The 14,256-nt window shown below is 40.7% G+C and overlaps 1 protein-coding gene across 3 annotated transcripts in view; it reads right to left on the reverse strand.

The window, feature by feature from the left end:
- Positions 1-14,256, reverse strand: part of tle2b (TLE family member 2, transcriptional corepressor b) — an 83,106-nt gene that overhangs the window by 39,906 nt on the left and 28,944 nt on the right. For 2 of the 3 annotated variants that reach the window (XM_085399506.1, XM_085399507.1), the window contains exon 4: positions 12,535-12,579. In XM_085399506.1, coding sequence (XP_085255632.1) covers positions 12,535-12,579 — 45 coding nt within the window. Of the gene's footprint in view, positions 1-1,991; positions 2,237-12,534; positions 12,580-14,256 lie in introns of those variants that run through there. The other variant, XM_085399509.1, reaches the window with a different exon arrangement.

Genomic DNA, 14,256 nt, shown 5'->3' on the forward strand with positions numbered 1-14,256 from the left:
GCGGTATTAGTCAGTATAACAACAATCACTTCACAGACAAACTTTGAATTCGTTTTGCTTGACTTTTCTACTTTACTTAAACTTTAGAGTCTAGCCGTGGTGCTGAAGGAAATCGAATTCAGTACAAAGACACAGCCATGCTTTACGCTAAATGTTTATATCAACATGCTAACGTGTTGATGTTTAGCAGTTTAACTTGACAGTACTTAAATTCTTCATCCTTTTATCAATTTGTCTAGTTGCACTTCTGAAGCAAATTTCTTTGCAATTCATTTAAAATCGGTTGAATCATTACCTCCAAAATAACAAATGTCAATCAATCAAAGTTTATTTCTATAGCACATTTAAAAAGGACCTGTGTTCATCAAAGTGCTTCACACAAGTGCCGGAACGCAGGTTACAACAAAAGATAACAAAAACAGTTATAGTTACAGTAACAGTTACAGTTATGTAGCACAAATGCAGACCGGGTGGAAGTCCGAACTAGATTAAACAAGTGAGTTTTTAAGCACAATTTAAATGATTGTATGGATTCGGATGTGTGAACATCAATAGTTCGGTTTGGGTGCGGCAATTGCAAAAGCTCAGTTCCCTCTAGTCTTTCGTCTGGGCCTTGGTTGCACTAAGAGCAGTTGGTTAGAGGATCTGTGCTCTCTTGGGGCGATACAAGTCGATGAGGTCAGTAATGTAACTAGGCGCCAAGTTATTTAAAATTGTAAAAGTATACAAAAGGATTTTAAAATGTGAACTTCATGATGAGTGAAAGATAGTGGAACACAGAAATATCATACTTTTATTATTACTTTGGTATTTAAAATCAACGTCTCACTCATTGTGCTACAAGAATGTCTTTAAACAAAACAACGTGAAGCAAGAAACATGAAGCAAACACCAGAATATGTTATCTATAGTGAAAACTACAACTGTGTCTTCCGAATTTAGCCAGCTTATTTATTCCAGTTCAAGCACAGGTCGCTGGCACAACATACAGCTAGAGCTGGGCGATATGAGATTTTTTCATATCACGATATGTTTTTTTCCATTTCAGTCGATAACGATATCTATCACGATATAAGCCAAATAACTATATTTGTAAGATTTAAATGTGCCGTTGCTCACAAGTAAAATGTGAAATAATCAGCAGCTTGTTTTTATTTAAATATTTATTTCCCATAATAAGTTCAACAGGGTAGATGTACTTATGGAACATGAGACTTTTTCAGATAAATAAAGGCAAATATTGCAAACTACACAAAAGGTAGCCGCTAAAGCGTTTAAGTTTCAAAATAGAACAAACGAAACAGACTAAATTGTCAATTCCACTTAGAAACAAAATATTAATTCTAAAAATAAATCTTAGTTTGTTTTACAGAAGAACAGACAAAACTGACTAACTTTTGTCAATATCAAATAAACTGAGAACTAAAAGGAAATTCTCAATCTCTCCTTGTTGTATAGCTGAGCTTTTCAAACAGTTTTAACAGTTACTTTAGTCTGACAAAAGCCGAATGACGAATTAGCGCTTCCAGTCAGAGACTGAGGCTACGTCCACACGTACACGGGTATTTTTGAAAACGGAGATTTTCCGTTTTCGTTTTAAAAAATAATCCCGTCCACACATAAAGGCAGAAATGAAGGAAAACGCTGCTGTGAACATGCCAAAGCAGCAGGTGGCGCTAGATTCCTAACCGTGCAGAAATGTTGGCCAATCAGAAGTCTAGAAGCCTCGGTGGGAAAAAGTAAACAAAGCTGGGGCATAGAAGCAGAACAGAGTCGTATGTGTGGAGGGACAGTAACTGTGTGTGTATGTAAGCATTTAAACACTGCAGAGAGTAGAATTAACAGTATTGTAGAAATTCATTTCACCGAAACAATAACGTGGCGCACAGTGTGACGCATGCACCAGTTTATTGTATTTCCAGACTTGCTTTCGGCACAGTTTACAGTGCACGCTACTCTGTTTTTTGTCAGACTTGAAATAGCCGAAATACCTTCACACTACGGAACTTCTATGGCTCTTCCGTTCGACAATCTCTCCGGCATTGGAACCATCATCTGTTTTCTCTTCGGTCACGCTCGGTTGATTTTTCTAGTCGGCACACTCATTTCCTCCATTACGGGCTGGCTCCATTACCCGCTGGCTGCTTCCCAAACAAACACACGTGCAGCTTGGCACTTGTGCTGTAGGTAACAAGTCACGCGACGTGACGCTGCGGCTGTGATTGGTTCGGCTCTGGGCTACTTAATTTGGATTGGCTGACCTTTTTTTTTTTTTAAGAGGACAAGAGCGGCGAGGTCTATCGCGATAGCTTAATTTCTCTATCGAGTAAAAGTTATATCGCGATACATATCGTTATCGTTCTATCGCCCAGCTCTACATACAGCCCTTTCAAATATATATGCACATGTCAAAACACACACAGACACACACACAGAATTATAGGCAATATAGTCTGTGAAGCAACCAGAGATCCTCTGCCAATGTGACAAAGCTATTATGCTAAAAGGCTAGCTCCCTGGGAATTTAATCACATGCTTTTATCTTTCAACTCATCTTTCTTTTTCTTTTTCACTGTTTCTTTTTCTCTCAACTTCTACTCTATCATTCCTAAAGGGCTATATCAAACTAGCCAGCTCTCGCTGTCTATGCTTCATTATTCACAAATGAGCTCTGCAACACATGTATACAAAAGCAAACACACACACGGTTTGAAGAGAGAGAGAGAGAGATAAGGAAAGAGAGTGTGAGACATCAAAGCTTTGCACATGCGCGCGCACACACACAGGGCACAGATGCTAACATGTTAAAAGAGGAGACTGCTTATACCACCACTATCAAAGAGAGTCCAAACACAGACGCGCGCACGCACACAGACACACAAACACACAAACAAAGTCATTTGACCTCTCCAAAGCTTGTTTCAGCTGACCCACATATCCAGCCTCATCTTAATCCAGCCCTTCAAATAAAACCACTTTAAATAAAAATCTAACCGCAACCATGGGATTATGCACTGACTGGGTGGTGAAAATGAAAGAAAAAAAATCTGAGGCACAGGAGATTGAAAGAGTGAGACAGAAGAAGGGGAAAAAAGGAGGAAAAGAGAGGGAAGCCCAATCCTATTATGAACCAAAGCGCTGAGATGATATGAAGGCATCTCCTGCTCACACTCTCCCCCCTTTTTTTTCTCCTTCTCGTTCACTCTTCCCTCTCCCCATTGAGATGAGGATTCAGGTCACAACTTCAGCCAAATATACCACACACACACGCATGTGTACAAACACATGCATAAAAAGGCCAGACAGCCCGGGCTAATTAGGCTGGAGGATGAGCGCATGCACACAATTTTTTACACGACGCAAGCAGATAAATATTCTCCCGTGTGATCTCTCTCTCCTGCTTGTACTCTCTCTTAATCTTCCTTAGTCCCCATTTCTGTTTTATTCATCTTCTCTGTTTATTTCTCTGCTCAGCCTCTTTCCTGTCTTTTTCTCAGGTTTTCCCACCACTACTCGGCTCGTTTTTTTATTCTTTCACTGCTGAGAAATATAAAATTGTTTACTTTATAACATAACCCGCCACATAAATGGGAGTACAAAAATGACTGGGAAACTCGCTGTTTTCTCTCACACAAAAGCGCGCCTACACACACACACGCTCGCACACACACACTCCCACACCCTCGGCCTCATATGTGTGGTGGTGAAATGAAAGGAGGGAACAGGAAGGAAGGACAGCCAGCTGCTTCATCTGTCCTCAGGAGTCCACAGGGGAAACAGTCTGGCTGCTGAGCATCCTGACTATCAAACACAGCTTCCTATAATATCCTGCCTGCTCTGTGCACCACACAATCTCTTTAACTAGAATCCTGAAACACTATGTAAAGGCTATATATATGTATGCATCGCTGATTCTTATAATATGCCATATATAGTGCGGGAATCTGGCATTCTTACCGACGCTGCTCTTTATTGAGGGGAAATGTGTGCTGAAATAACGTAGCGTCCCCTTCGTGCCGAGTATTTATTTCACTGAGTCTCATCCTGACAGTGGAGGAATTTAATGGCAGGGCCACTTATATGACAGGTATATAATGCAGATTTATTTTTACTTGCTTGTAACATGGTTGTAACATACATGTAGTCACGCAGAAAAGAGGAAGCACCTGTTTTATCCTATAGGATAAAACAGGTGCAAAACAGGTTTTATCCTATAGGATAAAACAGGTGCAAAACAGGTTTTATCCTATAGGATAAAACAGGTATGCTTTCAGTTGACTATAAATGAGACATTTTGGCTGCTTATTTGTTGCTAATAAACACTACTTAGTTAAACTGACCTCAATATTTAATGAGTTTGGTGCAGACGTCTTTTAAAACTGCTGTTAAAGGCTTGCAAACATCACACTGTAGGGTTACACTGCGTGTGAGTGTAACCAGAAAGCAAAATACAGGTATTTGTAAGAAAAAGACGAGTTGGTAAATGCATGTGTTCTGCCATGAAAGCAATGTATTGTATGCACCATTATAAAAATTCAGCTGTGACCCGGCTTTTAACTTCACACTTTCCTCCAATTTCCTGCTGTTTAATCCCTAATTAACTGCCCTTGCTGCCCAGTAGCCTTGTGTCGTAGCATCGCGTTCTATCAGGCTGTTTAAATGCAAACAAATAAGCAGTTTCAACCCCAGCTTCCCAGTGTGAATAATTTTTCAAACGTCAAACTGGTTAAAATTGTTGTCACGGCTCAGTGTTGATCCTTATGTAAAAATCACAGATTTCAATCAGCCGACCACGCAAGCTTGACTCATAAAGGCTGCTATTTGCTTCCTTAGGATATTGATTTCTAAATAAATCAGGCAGACATTTATACACACCTAAAAGCAGCGATCATTGTACATGCATAATCATAATGAATTAACGAGATCAAGTCTCCCAAATTGGAGTCAAAGGCAGGATTTTCCTGTTTCCAGTGATAAGATTGTGGAGTGACTGTTAGGGAGGAGAGCGGCTACATGATGCAACATAAGCTTAGGCCATGTGCGTTTCATCCACTCCTGCTTCCTTTCCAGGTATAATTTAGACACTAATGTGTGGAGTTTATTTTTGTTAGGAAGGAGGTGAAGATATAGAGGCAGCCTAAGGCTGAATCCTGGAAGTCATCTGAGCTTCTTTTTTTTTTTTGCGAGGCACTGTCAGATCCCGATCCAGTCATACAGAAACACTTACCCAGGCAGTTACTGAAATGCTGCCACAGCCCCTGCAGACCCCCTGGGTTTTCAAGGGGACAGAACCCCAGCAAAGAAGCAATAGAGCCTACTGCTGAAATCGCATATTACCACTGAAACTGTGAGGATGCACCGTTCAACGCTGTACTACAAAATAGAGGAAAGATACATGAATATGTTGTCATTTTCAACCCCCAAAATAGTCTCAGTTAGCCAGCTTATAGTGCAGAAGATGCAGTCTGTTTAGGAGGCGGGGCGTTTCTCTGCACCTAGCACCATCGACCACCTATGTAGGTATCACAGGTTTACTGGCATTTCAGTGATACACTCCTGTATACACCTCAGCATACCAGCACGCAAAGATTGATGTGCTTTATGTTCGAGTTGCACAGCTAATCGTTGTGCCACTTTACATTACAGCTTCTTCAACAATTAATGATCCGTCAAATAGACGGTTTCACTCACTGGTTGATTAGAATTCTGGTCTTTGCAGACATTTTGACTCAGCATAGCGGGGAAAGGACTGGTGAAATTAATGATGGCTGAGTTCCAGTAGGAGTTCCAGTAAGTCATTATAGTGACAATCACAGGAACTTCTCCAAGTGAACTGTTAAGACAAACATCTGCCGTGACTGGTTATGAGTAAGGGGAGAGAGGCAGGACAAAGACACACAAGACATTTTTACAGCTAATCTCAAAAGTAGAGAGGGCGTCTGTCTCCCGTTACTTACATCCCATCCTGTAAATCATATAAGATGGGATGCAAGTATCATCTTGTGTTCAAGTCAGTCATTTTTGATGAACAATGAATTGAAGGAACAATAGTATATTGCTTGTGAAATGGTGGCGTGTCACGTTACTGCCAGTATTGCTCTTTTTCGCTCCGGTTCAGTTCAAATACACGACATCCGTTCAAAATGACACTTTTATCGACTGAGACTGTGTCTGTCCAGGTTGTTCTTGTGACTATTTTAGTAAATATTTGTATTCACGTCATCATAATCAAACCGTGAACTTCTAACCTGTGAAGCTTTTTGTCTGCTAAGTACCAATAATGCGTGTAATGCTCACCGTAGTTATGAATCTTAAGCTGCTGGTTAGTTCTGCTGCGATTGTCTTTTTGCTACAGCAAACAAGTATTGGCTCTATCTTATTAACCTCCTGCCTTTCACATTTTCACAGTCTCCCAGACTGCACTGTGCTCTTGTGGGAAACGAGTCTAACACAGCTTCCATCCCACCAACTTATCAATCTGCTTCCAGAATTAAGCATCAATACAAAACAGGTTTCAGTCTGTTCAAAACACATCTCAAGACATACAGCACACTATTGCATCTGTAAGCTTCCCTCTGCCAACAACTCTGAGCTCACAGTTTATGGATGAATTACAAAATATACTGAATATACATGTTGTGCACAGCAGGGGATACAGGCAATAACTACTCAAGCCCCAAAAGTGCTATATCAATGAATACAGAATAACCACGGAGAGCAGCGTAAAGTCCTCACAGCCTCCCTCGCTCCTCCTGGGGATACAGCTAGTATATATATATGATATGATAATGGAAGTGAGATAATGTGATGGTGTGCGTGTGTGCATGCATGTCAGTGTATCCATACAGCCTAAGAGGAGGGAGATGCTACCATCGGAGCAGAAAGAAAGAACGAGGAAGAGAGTGAAAGAAAGAAGCGCAGAGATAAAAAAAAAGCGGTGTGAAATTTAAAGAAATGTGAAAATTAAATTGTAAAAGAACAGAAAAGAGAGAGATGAGGGGAGAAAAAAATCAAAAGAGGGTAGAAGGAAGGGTAGAAAGGCAAGAGATGACTGTTACAGCTCAATTAATGCCAGGACATGAGATGGCCCTGCCACAGATAATGACAGAGCGTGCGCTGGAGAAAGAGAAAGAGAGAGGCAATAGCAGTGATCTCGACAGGATGTTAGGAGGAAGCTGGAGGGTGGGTGGGGGTGTGTGGAGAGGAAATAAGAGCAGATACTGTTAAATCTATTCATGATTCATTATTTCGTGCTGCAGCTCAAAGCTCCCCTCCCTCTCTTGATGTCTCTGTTTCTCTCTATGTCTCCCTATTTCTGCTCTCCCCCTTTTTTTCTTTCCCATTCCCCCCATTGCTCTCATTTTCATCTCCATCGCTCCCCCTCCCCTCATCTATTCTATGAGGTCTTTATCTGTCTTTTCTGAGGCTCCATCCTTCCTGTTTACCCTCTCCTCTTTCATCCGTTCAATTAATCTCTCTCTCCTATTCTCCTTCTCATCACTGCTCTCACACTTTTTCCAACATCGGCTCTCCCTGCCATTTTTTTAAAGTTTCCCTATCTCCCATACTCTGACAGTCTTTTTCTACGTGCACTTGTACTTTTATGTCTTCAGTCCCCAATTTTATAAATGATCTTACTTTTTCAAACTCTTCCACTCACTTTTATAGCCCTTCTCCCTTTGTAACATCCTCCACAACCTCTCGTTCTGTGCAATGACTGTGTCCACTTTCTTTTCTCTCAAAAATTCTTACATCTTCTCTCTTTTTGATGCCATTTTTACAGTACTTCCCTAATTTTCCGTGCTAGACCACTTTCCCTTCCACCACCTTCTTTTTATTCTATTTCTGTCAAATTGGGCTTCTCTGTTTCCTTTTCTACTCGTGATACCGTGCGTACTCTTTTGCTATCTGCTTCACATTTCCTCTCACGCCGATTCTCCTACATCTTATCCCATCCCTTTTAACCGCCCTCCTTCTTTCTGCACATATGCACTTCTCCTTCCCGCTGCTCAATCATAAATTGTTTCCACCTTTCCTCGCTCTCATATTCTGGCTGCTAGCTCTTCTCGCAGCCTCGTTCGCTGGTTCCTGACACCAGACCGTTTCTTCTTCATTACTTTCTCTCTTTTTCACTCTCATATGCCCCACTCCGGCTCTTTGGTCTCCTCCTGTCATTCTATCTTTTCTTCCCATCTCTCCTTCCACTCCTCCTATTTTCCTCACTCACTTCTCCTTTGGTCTCTCTTTGTCATCCTCCCCACCTATCATCCTCCTCCTCGCCCTCCTCCTCTCTCTTCATCTCTCAGAGGTGCAGCCAGCACCGAGTCCATTTCTTCTTTTTTGGCGACAAAAGCTGACAGTCCAGTTCTGCCTGGCTTTTGCTGCCAGCCACATTTCTCTCTCCCCACTCGCTCTGCCTCTCTTTATCTATTCTCCCTTCCTGCTGAGTAATAGTTTCCCTTTTTGTGATTAACATAAAACTTTCACTGCGTTTCGTTTGGTTTACCCAAAATACATTTAAAAGGGGGGTAGCATTAAATGTCAAGGAAAGCAAAGATAATTGCATTTCAGTGGTTGGCTTTATTTGTTTCAAGTATTATTATTTAAATATTTAATTCACCAGTTGGACTAATAAAAGCTGACATATCATTATATCATTCTCTATCCTACTGTAGTTCGAATTGTTCCTCTATGAAATAAATGGTTGCTAACACAAAACCTTCACAGTACTGCGATCTCTTTCAACTCTAGCCCCCCTTCTTGGTTTTTTTTTTTTCATCTCTTGCAGTCTTCCACTCTTTCTGATCGTTGCTCCTCAGTAGTTGTGCCATGTAGTAGTGTCCACTGTAAGGCTGAGGAAGGGTAGAAAGAAATATGCTAAATTTTGGAAGACTATGCATGTTAGAGCGTACTTGGGAAAGAGACTTAACCTCAAATTGCCCCCAGTGCATCCATTAAACTCTGAGTGTTTGCGTGATAGTGTTAGTTTTATATTTGAAAGCAGAAATTGTGCACTGGAAAAACAGATAATGTATGATAGCAGACCAGAATAATGATTTTTAATGAAGATGTGGAGGCTGGATTTGAATTAGCATGAAGGTGCCTCACAAGCATGTTACATAATGTCTTAAATATCACTAATCTAAGTACGTATCTGATATGCAGACTGTAGGCCTAAAAAAATCTACAAGAAAACAGGAACCAAGCTGATGAACTTTCAGCGAGGTGACGATAGCTTCATTTCTATGTCACAGTTTTAAAAAATGGGCAGTCTCACCTACCTCAAACACTGAATAGGCTGCTGAAGTATAACTGTAGTTTTCAAAAACACTACAACATAAGAGGCAATCCACAACACATCCTTACTTCACCAAAGGAAAGAGACGTATTGTGCTGCACTCTGTTCGCTCACAACGTGATTTAAGAGGAAGTTCTAGTGCAACAACAGAATGCGATGCAGTGTTTTTGATGGATGCTTTACACAAAGATCTCGACTCAAATTAATACAGCTGATTCAGATCAATCGATACATATGCCCCGTTTGCCCCTAAACATGTGTTTTCTCTTAGCTAACGACACCCAGCAGAGGATTTGGAGCACATATGTACACAGTACTCGACATGTGGAGCCATTGTTGGATGTCTTTGCGCTATAATTGCCTTGATGGCTAAATGACACGATGATTACGAGGTTGAAGTGCAGAGGCTTTCATTTAAAGGCGTTTTGGAGATTATTTCAAACAATGAGCTTCCTTCTGAAAGGCTATAACAGGCAGGTTGAGAGCCCATTGTGAAACGTGAAAATAATAAACCCCTCTTGTCTTTTCTTCCATGACAGTGTCTAAGTCAGAGAGCGAGGGAGAGAGTTAGCATGACGCAGATAGATTGATAGATATACAGAGAGGGAGGTGGGGGGAAAATGCAGGCTTCTTAAAGGAAATGTCTTTAAGGTGGATAATCACGGATAATAATTCTATCAACACGGAGAAAAAAACAGCTTTCAGGTCTCAACGTCTGTCCGTCTGCCAAGACATTTATCTCACTGTCTGCACGTCTTTCTACGTGCGGTTTGACTGTTGTTCTCTCCTGTAACGTGACACAGACAGCAAATTAGCAGCAAGTGTGGGAATTCAAGCAGTCACTGGCTCCTGAGAGCACACACTGCTCATTAGACACGTCTTCATACAGGAACACCCAGTCTCAGCAAGGACAAGTGGAAACGCTGCACAATTTACACTACTCTCTACATGGTATTCTTTACAGTGTAGGAGAACCATGGGGAATGATTTTTACACCCTGATCATATCACATGCTGCAGATTATAGCTAATCCTTATTGAGCTAGTGTCACCTGTCTTCAATCTGTCAATACCAGTTTTGTATAACATACATTCATCATTGCTAAGGTCACCGTTTTGTGCCGGTCAGCTGTCTCTCACGAGTAATTATATCTTCTTTCATTTGCACACATTATTCTTTGTTTTGCTTTATAATGATCAAGCAAAACATGCACACAAATACACATTCATAGGTTATCATAATTTTGAGATAACCGATGACTTTTTCATTCATACAGAGATTGCAGCGCTTGCTTTTGATGCATGCACAGGTATATTGAGTATTCCATCAATTTTCCAATGAATCAAGTGATCTCATAAAATACTTTTGTCTTATTCATGAGCGACACTAGTTATTAGTTAGTCAAAGAGGAAAAAACGAAGCACTCACTGGTTTTCATTTGAGAAACTGCAATGTGTCCAACATCTGTCCACAAATACTAAACTCTTTCGTTGTATTTAATTGCCATATTAAAATCTTTTTTTAAAGAAAACTTTTTTTAAAAACGCAAAAATAAATAAACAATCACAAGTACAGTGATGTTAAATAGAATAGTTATACATAGGACCGACACAAAGCCATAAAATAAAATACTGACAATATTTATACGTAGAGTTGGTGTATGTTCATGTGTATGTGTTTCCTATATTTTATATTAACTACATGTGCAAAAGTAATGTTACTAAAGCCTTAAAATAAACATGGTGTAGTACACCTCATGCCCCCCTTCAGGCTCACCCCTGCATACTGCAGTGATAGTAGGACCCCTGATATCAGCCTTGTGTGTAAACACTGTGTGTGCAGACAGACACGTTAAACTGTTACACAGTGAGAACTGAGCGCTGCAGAGTCGCGGTTTTAAAGTATCAAAGCAAAACTTTTAAGTTATTAAGTTACTCGATGAATCGCTGCAGCTCCAAACTGAAATGTTGGGCAGTGACCTTTACTAAAATTTCAGCCTTTTGAAACAACTTGCTACGTTTGGGCTGATTATTAGTCTTCATAAATGAGGAGGAAAAACTGGGATCACTCCGTCTATGGAGCCTGTCAGTAACCATAGAGCGAAAAATCTTTCAAGGCCACTTTTTACTCATTTACTAGTGACAGAGCAGCTGTGAGGTTCTGAAATTAAACTCCAACATGGCCGTGGAGTATTTGAACTCTTAATCAAATTATTGAACTTTATTAATGCATATTTCACTCCTTCTACTGCAGCCAGTCTGAATCCAGCAGCTGGGTTTTCTATAACCGTGCTGCACCATTATAGTCCTTTGTGGAGTTAAAACACAAGGAAGAGCATAACTAACATCATATGCCTTATAAATGGTACCCAGCTAAATTTTCTTATTCATAACCTATCTACAGAAACACAGCTGGGAGCTACATATATTTAGTTATTGCTTTCATTGCAGTTTTAAAGAGCAATAATAGTAGTAGGAGAAAAAGATAAATGGATAAAAGGTTTCGCTTGGTTTGGGTGTTTTTTGCAAACTGACTCTGACAGTAGGTCAGCTGGATGAGGCTTACTGAAATTTCTACGTGCGACCCCAGCAGGACAAATTTACGTGGACCATCTGCAAAGAGCCCCGAGATAATACAAAAATGTCCGATATCTTCAGTCAGAGTAGCGTCAGCATAATCACTTCACAAACACTTGACTGTAGCTTGCTGTGTGCTTTACTACTCTAGGAAACAGACGGTGCTTGTATTTTAACAACTCTGTACTAAGTAGCAGGCAGAGTTCACCTAATGCTTTGGGGAGAAAGGCTAATCTGCTGTGCAGGCTCTCCATTTACAAGCACACGAATAAACCAAAGCGTGTGCACAAAATCATTTAAAATACGGGAACAAATTAACCAAGATGTGTGAACACACTCCTAACAACAAAATACCCCAATGCCTTCCAAATATATACATTATCAGAATACTAATATCATGCAAAAATTCAGTCAAGAGAAATATTTGTGTGTATTTATATGCAAAGTACATTTTGAAGTGGTGGTGGTATGCATTAACCAGCATTACAACCATACATTTAACCAATAAGTGTCCTATTTGTTTGCATACATAGAGGTCGCAAGAAAATACAGTTTAAACCCAGCCACATTACTCTGTACACATATGAACGGCAACCAAACACACAGCAACAACCTGGAGGTTGGAAGAAATCCAATCATACTACATGCAGAGTTTCTTACCTGCTTGTGCATCTCAATGTTGAGACCGTAGGACATCTCATAGTACTGCGGAGACACACACACAGAGACACACGGAGCTTTGTTAGCATTTTATTCACAGCCCACGTTAACATTCATTCTTACACAAAATCTCCCATTGAACAGCTGTTGCTCGGCACAGCCGCATATGCTGCTGTTTGTCACTGCGGTTTTAACGACAGAAAGAAAACGAGCGCGCCAAAAGACGGAAAAGATGAAGAGCGCACATGGGATGCACAACAAGTGCGTGTCTGTCTACGTGGAGGTAATGAGATATTTTTGTCTCAGTGTTACACGAGCATTTGTATGTGCGCGCGTGTCGTGCGTGTGTCAGGGTTTCTTCCTTTTAACAGTTTGACTATTTGTGCACAGCTGCCAAATGAGCATGACATTATGAGTGTGCTTGTGTGTGTTAACTGCATGTTGTTTTCTCTCACCGTTTGTGTGGATGTTGGTTTTATGCGCACGAACAGCTATGCGTTGTATCCAAATAATAAGACTCTGTGAATGCTTACTGTGAACATATTGTGCTCGGTGTGTGTATAGTCTGTGTGTCAAATACTCTACAGGCACAAAATCTCTTTCCACACCTTGGATTACCATGAAATATCTGTCCGGGTATTTTAAGTAAAAAACATCTGGCAATGCATGGCGTAAATGCACGCACAACACAATGCAACTGGATTGCTACAACCTTGGCCAAACCACATCTAGAAGCTGGTATTGTGAGCACACAGGTGAGGTGTAAATGCAGACAGTGTGGCCACGAGAAAAAAAAATGAATGTACGCCTTCTTCCTGCTTTTTGCCAATTTCAAAGGCCCTTTTTTAACAGAGAAAAACAGGAGCCCGCAAAGCGTCACTGCTTCCCTTGATGTGGAACACAAGATGTAACGCCTCCAATCAGATGTCATTATCCAGCTAAAAGCTTAAGCTATCGAACTGATTAATGATGGATTCAGCTGACTGTCAATCATTTGCAATATTTTAATGATTAAATAACTTGTGTCTTCTGCATTTATATGCAAATAATTATTGCATCGTTTTACTCCGTTTTCTGGACTAAATGACTTATTATTTAACTAACAGACCGACTACCATAGAAACTATTATCAGCTTTAGCCGTGTTGTGCATAATGTGCACATATCACATCAAAACAAGATCTAAAGAGGTCAATAACACAACATATCAATACCAGCGCATGTCAGGCTCCTGTCCTGAGTGAGTATGTTTTGTGTTCCTTTGTATGTTTGACACAATACCTGCGCCTCTTCTTATTAAATGCCGTGTGCTATCACCACTGCATGTGTTCCCTTCCTAAATATGTCTCTCTCTCCTCTGTGTGTTTCTGTGTGTACATCAGTAATGTTCTGTAATGGTGTTGGCGGCGAGCGGCACACAGACAGCGAGGATCCGTCATGGTGACAAAGGCATCCTCTGCCGGTGGATGAGCAACGCTCTGACTGATGAGAGTGAGACACGGCTCTCTCTCTTCCCCCCCACTCTCGGTATTCTCTTGCTCATTTTCACTCGATCGCTCTCTCTTCTCTCCATTTATTCCCCGCCTCATTCAGTCCCTCCCTCTCACTCCAATCTCTATCTTTTAAGGGGTTGTCAGTCCATCTTTTCTCTCATGCTGCTCTCTACTTATTCCCTTCCCTTTTTTTCCTAGCTGTCAGATGTTCTTTCACTCTCCATTTCAGT

Source organism: Rhamphochromis longiceps, linkage group LG23 (genome assembly GCF_057381845.1).
Source record: "Rhamphochromis longiceps isolate RC_006_pf linkage group LG23, R_longiceps_female_GT1.1, whole genome shotgun sequence".
In the NCBI taxonomy this organism is placed as follows: domain Eukaryota; kingdom Metazoa; phylum Chordata; class Actinopteri; order Cichliformes; family Cichlidae; genus Rhamphochromis; species Rhamphochromis longiceps.